The sequence below is a fragment of the Rhagoletis pomonella genome, unplaced genomic scaffold (genome assembly GCF_013731165.1).
Source record: "Rhagoletis pomonella isolate Grant_MI unplaced genomic scaffold, Rhpom_1.0 Rhpom_scaffold_00005, whole genome shotgun sequence".
Lineage (NCBI taxonomy): Eukaryota > Metazoa > Arthropoda > Insecta > Diptera > Tephritidae > Rhagoletis > Rhagoletis pomonella.
Window position 1 is genome coordinate 31,059,058 of NW_023458559.1, and position 14,370 is coordinate 31,073,427.

The 14,370-nt window shown below is 42.6% G+C and overlaps 1 protein-coding gene across 1 annotated transcript; it reads right to left on the reverse strand.

Moving 5' to 3' along the window:
- Window positions 1–259: 259 nt before the first annotated feature.
- On the reverse strand, window positions 260–11,949 carry LOC118738836 (probable helicase with zinc finger domain). The gene is given in 7 exon segments (XM_036469842.1): window positions 260–1,982; window positions 1,984–2,519; window positions 3,861–7,470; window positions 8,052–9,901; window positions 9,971–10,595; window positions 10,671–11,290; window positions 11,806–11,949. Coding segments are annotated over 6 exon segments (7,539 nt in total). The 5' UTR covers window positions 11,046–11,290; window positions 11,806–11,949; the 3' UTR covers window positions 260–1,439.
- Between the last annotated feature and the right edge of the window lie 2,421 nt (window positions 11,950–14,370).

Below are 14,370 nucleotides of genomic sequence, written 5' to 3' on the forward strand. Positions count from 1 at the left end.
ATGTTCGCTGCCTGCACTAACAATACATACACATTCGCTCTATTTGCATAGAAAGTGTGTTTTGTGTTTCCACGTCATCATGCTAAACTAATTTAAATACATATTTACTTAATTATTTCACATTCAATACATATACACTATTATATATACTATGTATATTTCATATTATTATTTTTAAAGTTATAAATACATCAATATAGTATATATTTATACATACATAAATGTTTATATATGTATAAGATAGCATGTATTGTGGTAGACAAAAAGAGGGCAAAGCGAGAATTGTCGCTGTACAAAAGCTCATCAGCCATTGACCAACTTCCGCTAACCTCGATTCTCTCAGCGCTACTTTAAAAAATTTCCATACGTTGCTACAATTCAACTGTTTTTTTTTTCATTTTCTTTTTTTTTTGTTGCTATTATTCTTTCAAGTATATAATATACGTAATATGCAATATTTTAAACTACAAACTAGGTATTATTAGATATTAAGGGCGGCGAGCGCGTGTTTACAAAATATGCACAGGAGTCAGACAATTCAGTGATTGAGGTCGATAATGGCTCTCCACCATAAAGATTGGTGGTAAGTTGAAAAAGGGGCAAAAGAAGTTTCAATACGCACAAAAAAGTGCTAGTATTTAAAAAAAAAAAGTCGTTCCCTTACGTAGATGTATCTGCGGGTTTTTGAAAAGAAATGCACGGTTAGTAATAATTTTTAATTTGATTTTTTTTTTATTTTATTTCTTTTAAATACATTTCCTCCGCGTGAGATTCCCACGAAAACAAAAATAAGAAAAACATAACGGCAACTTCTAATCTCTTTTTCATGCCCTCCTCGCCTTAGGCTTTACAATTAAACTAAATAATAAACTTAATACTCGCATTCATTGAAAAACGATAAACTAAACTTAAAATTACTAATAAAAATACATATACAATGATAACTAATAGCGAAATTGCTCTGAGATGGAAGGAAGACGAGTAAGGTGCGTTATGCATATAAAAAATGAGCAGATATAACTTGGGAACAATATGAGAGAAGACTGGTGGAATATTGTACTGTAGCTGGAAATTACTTACATATGTTGGCAACTAAGCAAAATGGTAAAGTTATCTAAATGGAAAATTATTTTAATGTAAATGGTGGAGAAGAATGAGATATTTATATGTTTTAATTGTGATAAAAGAAAAATTAAACCACCCACCACACTGACTGCGCACCAGCAAAACATTTGCATCACAACGCGCATCGTACCCTCAACGCTCATACATTATATCGCTGACGCTGTGCAGCGAATATCGTTTATGCTTACGGCATATAAACGAAGCAGTGTTGAACTTGTACGCAACAATTCAACAAATCATCGCTATTACCAGAGAAAATATGAAAATATAAACTCGGCGGAACGGTTCAGCAACAGCTAGCCGCAAATGTCGACTTATTGAAAATAATTATAGAATCCATTCGTGCCTTGACCTAGTTCGCGTATGGCTGCAAAGAGGTCCTTTTCTACTTCAATGCCACCACCGCCACTGCCAGCGTTTCCACCACTGCCGGCAGCCACACCACCACCACCAGACGCGGCAGATGACACGCCACTAGTGGGCGGTTCAGCTTGATGTGATGGATGATGATGATGGAAATTGTTGTGATGTTGTTGTTGCTGTACTGCGTGATGCTGTTGTTGCTGCTGCTGCTGATGATGGTGCTGTTGCTGATGATGTTGTTGCTGCTGTTGCTGTTGTTGGTGATGTTGACCCTGGCTTAGCACTGCTGCATAAGTGGTGCTATTGCGATTATCGGCATTGTTATTGTGGTAATGCGTGTGATGATTATTGGTAAGTGGTGCATCACCACCGCCACTATTACCACCGCTAACATTGCCACCAGTGCCGACTCCGCCAACGCCACTGCCACCGCTACCACCTGCACCAACTCCCAATTGATGATCGCGCATGAACAAATCCAATTCATATTTTTTTCGCCGTCGCTGCGGACGAGCCGTAAATGTCATAGCTGTTAAACATCTTCTGAAATGAGCTGCTGTTGCTGCCTCCGCTTGATTGCTGCTGCTGTTGTTGTTGCTGCTGCTCTAGCCCAGTTGTCGTTGTAATTGTGTTATTCGATACCGAGCTGGGGGCAGAACTTGTTGTGGAGTTTGTTTGGAATAGCGCTTCGATCAGATTGCTTGCACTTGTATTCAACCCGGCCAGTATGTCAGTAGTGCCTCCGGTAAGTATGTTGTCAGGTGGTGGCAAAAGATGGCCGCTTACATTGCTTCCACCACCTGTGCCACTGTGGCCACTCACACTATTGTAGTTGCTGTGATTGCTGTTGTGGCTGTGGCTGTGACTATTCCCGCCAGCGCTGTTGCCACTCATACTAATGCTGTTACTCAAAGTGTTGTTCAAACTGCCGTTGCCCATTGCCTGACGTCGGTACAGTGGCACACTTGAGCCACCACTCAATAGGCTGTCATCGCCGCCCAGCAAGTAGTCTTTGCTATTTAACAAGGAATCTGAGGGAAATTCAATTTTTATTAGAAGAAGAATTAATGGATATAAAGGACATCTAGTTTATTAACCTGATTCGAAAATTAAAAAAAAAAATTATATTATGCACTAAGTTAATGATTACGGTTACAAAATCGTTGATATTTTTCCAAAAATTTCTTTTAAATTCAATTTGGAAAATTTCTTTCAAAGTTCAAAATCGTTTTTTTTCCAAGTTAAATATCGAAAAAAAATTCAGAGTTTAAATTTCGTAAATTTATATTGCCAATTTTTGATTATAATGCCGAATTGTGAACTTATTTCGATTATCAAAAATCATACTTTGGCTGCATTTCTTTATTCAGTCTGAACGTTTGGAATAAACTTTTTTCTTTATTTATTCTTTAGAACGTTCTTGTTGATATGTTGACGTCTATTTCAAACGCATTCTGTTTATTCCGGCTGTGAAATGGGATTATCCGGAATGTATAAAGAAACGCAGCCTTTATGTTTCAAGTCCGAATTCCGATATATTAGTAGGGATGATTTTTGTTTCAAAGCAGCAATTTGCGAGCTTAGATACGTATTCCAATCATTCATAAAATTACTTTATGTTCCATGTTCAACTTCCGAAAATTTTGAACCTGAATAATGATATCAGCTTCAAAATTTCTGTAGGATGGTTCATAAACCCAAAGTGGTTTGTTTTAAACTAATTTTGATTATTCAGAAATAGATACATTTCATACTCTAATTTCGAAATATCAGTAGGGATGATTTCTGTTTTTACTTTGTTTTTTTTTTTTTGTATTCAATAATATCGGCTATCAAATGTAACATACGAATACAAATGTTTCAGTTCGAATTTCGAATTTAGAAATTTCCGTTATTCGGAAACACATTTTGTTTTATTGTTGAAAATCGGCTATGTGCACTTCGGTTTTTTTTTTTAATATATTTTTTTTTAACTAATATCGCCTATCAAAAACAGTACACATGATTCAAGTTAAGATTTAGGATAAGTTTATACAATTGTACTAATTATGACTATCCAATGCCTCGTGCTCGAATTTTGAAGTTATGGTAGGGATGACTTTTGATTCTAATTTGTAACTTTTGAACTAATATCGGATATTGCAACCGTACCTATTATAAGTTTTATGTACGAATTTCGAAATTTCGATAGAAACGATTTCTGTTTTTATTTTGAATTGTTTTTTACGTAAAATCAACTATCACAAGTTTTAATTTTCTAACGAATTTGGTAAATTCCGCCTACGTAATGTTGGTTGAAATGTTAAATTTTTTCGTAATCCGCATGAAAAAAATATGGAAAAATCACATAAATGAAATGAATATATACTCACTTCCTCCCAAGAAACTACCACCAACTGGGGGCTGTTGTTGCTGTGTCGGCGGCTGGCTATGCATGTGCTGTTGTTGTTGCTGCTGCTGATGTGGCATGGGCGCAAACAACGGCCCCTTTTGCATGCTGTTTAACAACGGCTGCTGTAATGCCGAAACCAAAATGTTTCCACCGCCCAAATCACCAACGCCGCTGCCGCCGCCGCCACCACCTAAGCCAGGGAACAGCTTCATTTGCTGTTGCTGTGCAGGCGGCTCAAGACCGCCACTCAATCCACCGCCAGATGCCGAAGTGCTGGTGCTGACCAATGAAGATGTCGACGTGCTGGACGGTAGCAGAAAATCACCACCATTCATTAGACTGTTGGCGTTTGTACCGCGACTGCTAGTGTTGCTGAAGAGATTGCGCAATATTGGCTGTGCGTTGTTCCCATTCAACAGTGTGTTAAAGGCCAAATCAATTTGCTGATTGAAATTTATGCCATCCAGAGGCGGTGTCTCGTCTGTGGGCGGCGGAAGTAAAGAAGGTGGCGGCGGTGGCTGCTGTTGTGGTCCTTGCTGGTTGCTCAAAGCAGCGGCCGCCAACGGGTTCATGGGGTATGTGTGATGCATGCCGCTACCTATTAGGCTGTTGCGTTGCTGCTGCTGATGTTGTTGTTGTTGCTGCTGTTGCATAGGTGGCTGCGGTCCCACACCGCTATTGCCACCCCCCATCAAAGCGGGCAGCATATATTGCTGCATTAGGTCCCGCGGCAATAGTTGGTTGACATTCAGATGTGGCGGCGGTGGTGGTGGCTGCATTTGTGGGCCACGTGCGTTTAGTTGTTGGGCATGCTGTTGTTGCTGTTGTTGTTGGTTGAGCATATTCAAGACTTGTCCCAGACCCTCGGTGAATTTGTTGACCGCTTCTTGGCCGTGTGTTTCGAGCAACTTGAGGCACCACTTGTATTGCGATTCCTTCGGCTCGAATGCCATGTCATATATGCTCATATTTGGTGGCAGTAGCGCTGCATACTCCTGCGGTTGGGGGAAGCGCGGCGCTGAAGGCGATTGCTGTTTGTTGTTGCCTGGCGCCGGTGGCTGCAAAGCGCCCGGAGGTTGGAAAAGATTATTGGCGCCAGCACTGCTGCCGCCACCGCCGCTGCCGCCTAAATTCAGTTGCGGCATATGCACATTGTTAAGAAACTGGAAGTCTTTGCTATCCTTACCCAGAGCAGAGATGTTATTCACACCGCCAGCTCCACCAAAGAAGTTTGTTGATGATTGCGGTGCACCGGCCTGAGCGCTGCCCCCTCCCTGTCCTCGCTGCATATATGGATCAAGTGGACTTATGGGCCCATTTGGCATGCCTCCGCCCAAATTGCGTTGATTCAACAATTGTAATTGGCTGGGCGGTGGAGGTGGCGCGTTGCCACCAACGTACGCTCCAAAAGAGCCATGCGGTGGTGGCGGCTGCTGCTGTGGTCCAATCGGTGCGCCATGCGGCCCATAACCCTTCTTCGTCAAATAACCCATGTCATTCGAGTTGGCCCGTAGCTGTTGCGCGTTAGGCGGTGGTGGTTGTAGTGGCACGCTACCGCCACGCATTCCCGCGCCCGACTGCTGTTGTTGCTGTGAATTAGGTGGCGGTGGCCCCATTTGACGTGCTCCTCCGCCGGCACCAATACTGTTTGGCGGCGGTTGTGGCGGCATCTGTGCTTGCTTGTTAGGCAGCGCGCTCCACGGATTCGACTGCGGTGGCGGTCCCCACAGACTAGCGTTCGGATTTTGTGATTGTGGAGGTCCTTGCTGCTGTGCACCCGGTGGTGGATAGTTACCTCCTGTACCACCGCTGCCTGGTGGGCCACCACGAAGTTGTTGTGCTTGTTGCCACGGCATGTACTGTGCGGCGAATTGTGACGGCGGACCAGTGGTACCGGGTGGTGGCGGTTGTGGTAAATGCACGGCAGATGGTGGCGGCGGGGGCCCACGCATATTATACTGCTGTCCCAGCGGTCCCGAAGGCGGCGGCCCTGGTTGTTGCTGAGGGCCACCTGGCTGATGTGGTCCCATCGCGCGCATATTCATGTGGTTCGGTCCGTGTCCGGGGCCAGGGAAATGATGTCCACTAGCACCACCTTTTCCAGCGGCCATGCTCTGATTCATCATGACTGCCGCGGCTGCGGCTGCGTTGTAGGCTGCTGCAGCGGCAGGATGCTGCGCGTACATCTGCATTTGCATTTGTTGTTGATGGTTGGCGGCGGCGGCCATGGCGGCGTGATGCGGTTGCATTTGCGTACCACCTGGGCCGCCGCCAGCGCCTGCCGCAGCCGCAGCGGCCAACATACCGGCAGCGTGTGGCGGCAATGGACCTCCTGGATGATGGGGACCCGCTCCGGGATGTGGTGCACCGTGATGATTGCTAGCGTTAGCAGCCGCAGCACCCATCAAGTACATGGCTGTTTGATCGCGCAAATACGCTTCAGGTTGCATGGCGCGCGGTATAAATTCGGGCGCTAGCGGATTCAACACATAACCGCGCTTCAATTCTACACCGTCCAATTGCGAGCGCAAGTACGACCACGTGATGCCAAATAACGATTTGTTCTCGTCACATATTTCGATAAATCGCTCCCATACCTTGCGACAGCGCCCGATCGAACAGAGCGCCACTGGATCGCCAACCACAGCGACCAAACTCTGTGCGCGTGTAATCGCAGTATTTAGCAGCTTGGAGTTGCTTAGGAAACCGAAGTCCGTATCTTCTGCAGGCACGCTACCCAGCGCGCTCATGGGACCGCCGCCCATGCCTGGATGCATGCCGGCAGGTCCGACAAGGGCGTTCATCATTTGCGGCAAGCAAGTGGCGCGCGTACGCACAGTAGAAAGGAAGACAGCGCGAAATTGTTTGCCCTGCACGTTGAGTACTCGTTCCACAGATATGCCGCCCATGCGGCGCTTGCGCAGCTCTGAACGTATGCGAAACACCTGGTCGGCGTAGGGCGTCATTATACCGATGCTGGCATCGTTTACCTTACCCCAAGCGATGGGCCATTTGCGACGAAGCTCCGACACGCGTTCTACTACCTCATACACCTCAGCGTTGTTGTAAAATGCTGTTGAATTCTTATCCTGGACATCTTCACCCCGCGTGGTGAAAAACGTCAGCGGATAGAAACGCTCGTGACGTGGTTGCTTGCCGGAAGCGATTAGTTTTTGTTCGTAAAACAGTTCAGATGTAAATTTAATAATGGCTTCATGGGCGCGATAGTTCTCACAAAGCAATATTTTGCATGGAAAATTTGAGGGATAATGATCGTATAGACGTTCGAGCAGCGAAATATGCAGCTTGCGCTCCTTTGCAAAGGCAGAGAATAGTTCAGGGCTCATTTGCATGTGATCACCGGCCAAGACAATGCGTGTGCTGTCGTTAGCCAGCGCTAAAGGCATGATGGCCTCGCATTCCATAGCCTGTGCGGCTTCGTCGAGAAAGATGTGTGTGAAGTAGCCTTTGGGTAGGCCGAGATTGGCAAGTTCCATGGATATACTGAGAGTTACTACAACTATTCGATGTTTTTTGATATCCTCCACAGAGGGCCGACGAAAATTACCGGCGCCGTCCGTTATGCAGTACTGTGAAAGAGAAGATGAAAGAAGAGTTAAGAGCATGATAAAAACAAGGTTGAGAGAACTTTTTATTATAAATCAATCGAAAATTTTAGGTTTCTTTGTCAAGAATTTTAAACCCATCGCGTCTGGATAAGTAGGATTTTAGCCTGCTGCTAACACTGTTGCGCCAGAGATAAGCGTGTATCTCGAGAGTGTTTCGTTGCGGGCGCAACTTTGTAAGGGAGGCCTTTGCCAAATCCAACACTACTAAGACAGTCGCCTCACAGGAGGATTTCAATTAAGGTCACGGTCCCCCCGAGTGTATATCACGGTTTACTAAAGCTTACCCACACCAGAGGCGAAACGTCAAGTCTTCAGTTCCCGCTTCTCTCGAATCAGAGCAGTGAAACTCCCTCATATGGAAGAGGAAGCTTCGAGATGTGTAAGCGGAGAGGATTCCCGTAGGAGAAGGATTTGGAGTAACCCAGCCTAAAGGTCTTGTACAAGGCAGAGATAGCGTCTGCCTAGGCTCTTGGTCAGCTATAACCAAAGTCATTCCTAACCCGCAGAAATAGTACGTTTTAATATCACTCCCCCCAACTTACCTTCTGCACCACGCTGTTTACGGTAGCAACCCAACGTTTGTGGTAGTACACACGCAAAGGTGTTGCCTCCTCTAAGCCCTGTTCAATCCACGGATGCAAATATTCTTTAATATACAAGTCAGCCGCTGAATTCGAGTGCGTACATATTAAAATCTTTGCTTCAGGTTGCGTTAAAAGCTGCTTTATCGCTTGCGCAAGCGTATATGTTTTACCAGTGCCAAATGGACCGATCAGTAAAATGGGCGGCAGTTTAATGCTTAGAGATGTAGTGATGGCATTAACGGCCTCGCGTTGTTTCGCATTTAACTTTGGCTCACAAGCATCCGACCACTGCTTTTTTGGTGTCCACGGTATGTTCGGTTCAATTTCTGTGGCAGGAAATATTATCTTGAAATCAGTTATTTTATCAACTGCATTGTGCCATTCACAGTACGGCAAGCGATTCAGTTGAAATTGTATGTCTACTTCGATTTCGGTGTCAGCCTTCAAATTCATGCCATCCACACATTTGGCGGATAGTTTTAGATAGATCACATTCTTGCCCTTATCTTCGATGGTGGCCTCATAAACATTGCGTTTCCGATCCTTTAGTACGTGCAGTTCTTCGGGAGCACTTATATAAACGCTAGAGCAATTTGACAGTATCAAACGTCCAGCTGATGTATCTTCCGAAATGTCTTTACCCAGCCGCATTAATGCAAATAATTCACCCGTAAGTGAAAATTTAGCTGTGCTAGTGGCCATGCCCGCTGGCGTCAGTATATAATTGGATGTCACAGTCAGTTTTGTGCGCACGTTGTAGCGCGCAATTTGCTCGTAACGTGCAATCTCTTCCACATACAGTAATTCATGTATGCGAGATCGATAGTTATGCTGAGTGAGACGCTTCTCAACAATAGTAGACTGCGTCAACGTGAATGTTTGCGCGCGTGGGCAAGGATACCGTTCGAGCATCTCTTTTTCGTGCTTCAGATCATTCAAATAGGCTTCAGTCTTCAGATGTGTACCAATGGTGGTCTCGAATTTTACTAAATTCGTATTGGATATATCCCAACGTGTTACCGAACTGTTGATGATGTCGCGTTTTATCTCCTCAATCCGCTCGGCATCACCAACGGGTACTACATCGACACAAAGTTGTTGCACAAGCAATGGCTCGGTGCCCAAGTCAAAGCATACCGTTTGGCGAAAAGTACCATAGATATCTGTGTGGAATTCTATAGTCACTTTGTGTTCCAGCATTGAGGTTTGCACATCAGTTGTCGCATTGATATGCCCCGACAGCGTTGTATCGTTGAACTCTCCTCCTGGTTTCATTGAATCTTTTCCACCTGGCGACACCTTATGAGTTGCAGATACCCATTCTTGATTAGATTTTAGATCGAAAATAGTCGCCGCACTGTCCACTTTAATGCCTGTGATGGCGAAATGATTGCGATGTGCATCTTGCAACAATGCAACGGCCCGCAATACGCGAGATGACTTCAACACAAAAATCCATTCACGTTTCGAGCTTTTCGAACTGATGCTCGTTACCAATTCTTGTTCGCAACGTACTTCCACGCCATCTACTTTCTCACACATTATGCGCTCGGGTGCCGTAGCTTGTATCCACCGGTCTAATATTTGTTCTGTATACGACTTGCCATAGAGCTCCTTTTCACTGGCTTTCTGCAGACGCATACGCCTATACTCGAAGCGTTCTTTCCACTCATTTAGTTCGTCCTGTCCGTGCGCTTCAACACATTGATTGCCATAATGGCACGTCTGTGATTCTTGGTACGCCTCGCACAAGCTGTATGAATCCAATGTGTAGCCGCGAGGTGGTGGCCTCCACTTCCAATCGCGTCCTGATAATATGAGATAGAAACAATGCCTAGTAAATATCACAATCAAAATCAATACATGTACAGACTTACCCTCGTACGACATGATGACATTCTGATGGCGTTCAGTTTGGCAATGTTGCCGCAATTCATTACGTGTTTCAAAACTAATAGCACAGTAGGAACAGTAAGTGGCATTGTCATTCTCTTCGGCGGCTACACCTATATTTGGTATGCCATGCTTGCCGCCAGTCACTTTTATCGCGGCCAACAGATCGGTTGTCTTTTGCAGTATCGTTGTAGAACTGCCACTTCCACTACTGCTACTACTACTTATACTACTGCTGCCACCACCGCTACCTAGAGAGCCATTATGTTGACCAGGGCCTCCAATATTATTAGAGTTATTGCCACCGTTACCACGACCATCACCGCCACCGCGTTCGCTGCCACCCTCACGCGTCTTCTTCAGTCCTTTGTTACTCAGCAACTTGCTATACTTGTCCAAAGGCAGATTATTAGTAGCCCAATGATCAAGTTTTGTATCCAATATGGACATTTCGTCTTCAAGACGCGATTGTGAGATCTTCTGTGTGGACTTGTGCCCGTTAATCATTTGAATGATCGATTTGTATCGTTCCAGTGTTTTGGAAATATCTAAAAAACTTTGTTGGCCGCTCAATTCGCCGATCCACTCGCGCAGCAGTTGCTCAGCTTCCTACATAAAAGCAAAAAGGAGAAAAATATCTTACTTTAGAACTTAGAATTGTTAAGATACAAAAATCTTGCTTACATTGTATTTTTTCAGCTTGCATAGCGCATGTACGAGCCAACGGCGCGCACGTGATACACTTGCCAAGCAATCCGCCGACTGATCAGCAAGCAGTGCCAGCACTTTGCGCGCATCAGAGAGGCACTGCTCATAGCGGTTCAGCTCTAGCATGCATTCGCAACGGCCCAATAGACAGGCAATTTGCCGATCTTTTTGAGAACGCGCCAATGCTGCATTATTGTTACTACCCGCGGTGTTGTTGCCATTGGCGGAGGCGATTGTGGCGGCGGCAGCAGCTGCCGAGATTTGCGCTAAAATTTGGTCGTAGAGCGAAACGGCACGCGACCAGTTACGCCGCCGCACGAAATCGTGTGCTTGCATTTCTTTCTCGGTCATTTTTTTCTTTATTTTTATGTATTTTTTTACAGAAATTATTATGCTTTATTATGTTTTTTATGATAGTTTTTGTTATTGTGCACTGACGTGATTTAAGATATATGATGTAGGTATATGAAGTGTTGATTATTATACAAATCTATTTTACAATGTTATTAAATTTTTTGTTGTCGGATTAATTTTAAGTTCTGATGCAGCATCCATATCCTACTTAATTACGACATCTTGAAATGCATATTTTTACACTGCAAATAGAAGAAAGGTAAAAATCAGTCGGTTAATACAATTTTCAACATACGATTTTTAAAATATGTATTTTAAGTAAACTTGCGCTGACATGGGTGTTTGCCGTTTTTTATGCAACAGTTTACTTATAGACACGGAAATCTTGGAGCTACTTTTGTGGTCATAAAATATGATTTTCGGTGCTTCAACAGCAACAACTTAACACAGTTCGGCGCAGTACAAACCGCGTCATATATAACAAAGCACCGAGTAAAGGCCGGAAATTTGATGGTGAAATACGCACATATTTGCACCCACTCATCTGGCGCCCGCAGCGCGATTTAGCTTTTCACAGCTTTATACGCAGTAGCTATGTTTCAAGCACAGTTTTCTTGTAACTATTTGTAGATTAGTGGTAATATGTATGTCTAATCACTAAATTAGTATACCATTTAAGGTCTTTGAGCTTCTTATTGCAGAACCCACAACCCACTTGCCCGAATTTCCATTTTAATGGCATATATCGGTACTCAACTGTTACAGCGTTCAAAAGCTATGCGTTAGTCTCCTCACTTCTTAAACCTACAAAACAAAATCCTATATATATTAGAAAGTAAATTTTAATTTGTATATCATAATTTTCTTCGCAACACCAGACTTTTGCTTATTTTTTACTTGTGGTCACCATTTCTACGTTTTTTCACCAGCTCGTAATTTCTGCTCTACCATATTTTATTATTTTACTTTGTTGTGGCATTCGTAGTCGAATTTGTTTTTTTTTTTCAACATTTTGTATTTCTTTTTATATATTTGTTGATTTGCCTTTTTTGTTTTTCTTATCCAACCAGACGATTTCTCTATTTAATCCAATTCTCGTTCTTGCCTTCTTGCTCGCTCTCGCCGCATAGGGGACTCATCTGCTTACGGTAGTATTTCGTATCTCTTTTTTTCGTCTGAACACTTTTTGCTCGTTCACTTCCCCCAAGACGACCTTATTTTCACTATTTCAACAAAATTTCACAACTTTTCCACACTTTTTTAAATTTTTTGCTTTCTGCAGACCTTCAATATGGTTTTTATATGGATTTTCGTATTTTTACATTTTTTAGAAGCAAAAAATTGCAGAATATTCCATACCTTTCTCTACGGTTGAACAAATTCGCAGCAGTCCTTCGGTGTCGTGTGCGAAATAGAGCGCTGCCAGATGGGTCCAATAAATATATTAAGAGCGAAAATGAGGTGAAAAATTTATAGTCCAGATGACAACAAAAATTAAGATTAAAAACTTCTTTAAAAATATTCAGCCCTATCGTGAGTTTAATTTTCGCCCGAAATCGCTAAATTTTTACTTATATGTATTCACTAAGGGCGGATGAAAAAATTTACAATGATTAAATACAAATTTATCTGCCTTACGCCGTTTCGCCCGAAAAAAAAATAACCCGGAAATTTTTCATCCACTCATAGTGCAACTTAAGTCACGAATAATGGCGACTTAGTTCTTAGGTTCACTTTTGGTTTCCATGGTTTTACTATGGGGGTATGACAAATTTTCGGGTGAATTTTTTTTCACGCGAAACTGAGGATAAGAGATTGTGAAAAATGAAGTGTTTTTAAAAAGTATATTTAAGTTATGGAGTATCAACGAAAACAGTGAATGGAAGTATAAAATATTCAGTCTTATCATGAGTTTCATTTTCCCCGAACTGGTTCACTTTTTATTTCCATATATTTACTATGGGCAGATTACAAATTTTCGGGTGAATTTTTTTTCGGGTGAAACTCAGGATAAGGCAGATTAGTTGTGAATCCGTATGAGACAGAATTTAAAATTTTTTTATCAGAATTAACCAGATGTGACTGCAAATCGATATCGTACTCGGTTCTCTGGCAACTGGGAGAAAAATAAGATAGCAAATAAGGCCTTCTCTTTGTCAGCAGTCACCAGTTTTAGTCCGAAGATTTTTTTACTGTTAAATGTGTCAAACGATCAACTAAAGTGTGTTTGACAACCAAATTGTAAACAAATGAAGTGTACTTGGCTTTTGCATGTTATCAAATATTCAACTACTTGTTAGTTATTTACATGTGTGAGCTGAGTATGGTTACTTGCAAAATAAGCAAAATTTGAAGGTTATGTCGAAGTTGTCAGAAGTTACCCTTTTTACTAGAAAGCGATCCGGTATTTTTCAGTGCTACTCTCTCGTACTGAGCGAATTTTTATTTTTTGACATATTTCCTAGATTTATGCCTGGGTTATAATGGAAGTTACGGAACGGAGTGAACTTTCACTTAATTATCTATTGTATGGGAAATGAATGCAAATGGTTGTAATGCACGTAAACGTAACGTAAAACGGAACAATCTAAAATCAATAGATCCTTACGAATTCGCCGCGATTTGTTACTATTCGCCCCGGCCATTATAACCAAGGCATTAGTCCGAGGAATACGCGATAGAATCTATGATTAAGATTGCCAAAAGAGATGATTTATGATTTGGATAGATTCAAAAGCATCGTACACCTTCCTAAGTAAAAACATATCAGCTGATTGCCGAAACATGCATACAGCTGAGGTCACCTATTTTTTGTCATTTGCTCTTACTTTTACAATTTCTTTCATTTCTATTGCAATTTTTTTTAAATTTCCATCACAATTAATTTAAAATACACTAACACATTGAACCAAAAACACCAATACACTAACCAAAAACACATCTACAGCCTGCCAGGAAAAACGGTAGAAGAGTTACTTTACTTATGGAACTGTACGATGTTCGAAAGTACGTAGAAAAGCCTTTCGCTGCGGTGCTACCATATTTCAGAATGAAATAATCAGGCAGGTTCTGCAATTCACTTCCGAGTGAATTTCAACCCTTCAATTTGAATTGAACGCAAATCCGACTCAAATTCACTCGGAAGTGAATGTAAGAACCTGCCTGAATTTCTATACTTAAGTGTGAATTGTGAAACTGAAATTTGAGCAAAATCTTAAATTGATCTTAGCTAAGCTTTTTCTAAACTATAACTTAAGCTTAACTTTAGTTAGGTTGGTGAAACCGGCCCTGAATGTTTTATTCGTCACAGTTCGGGCTCACC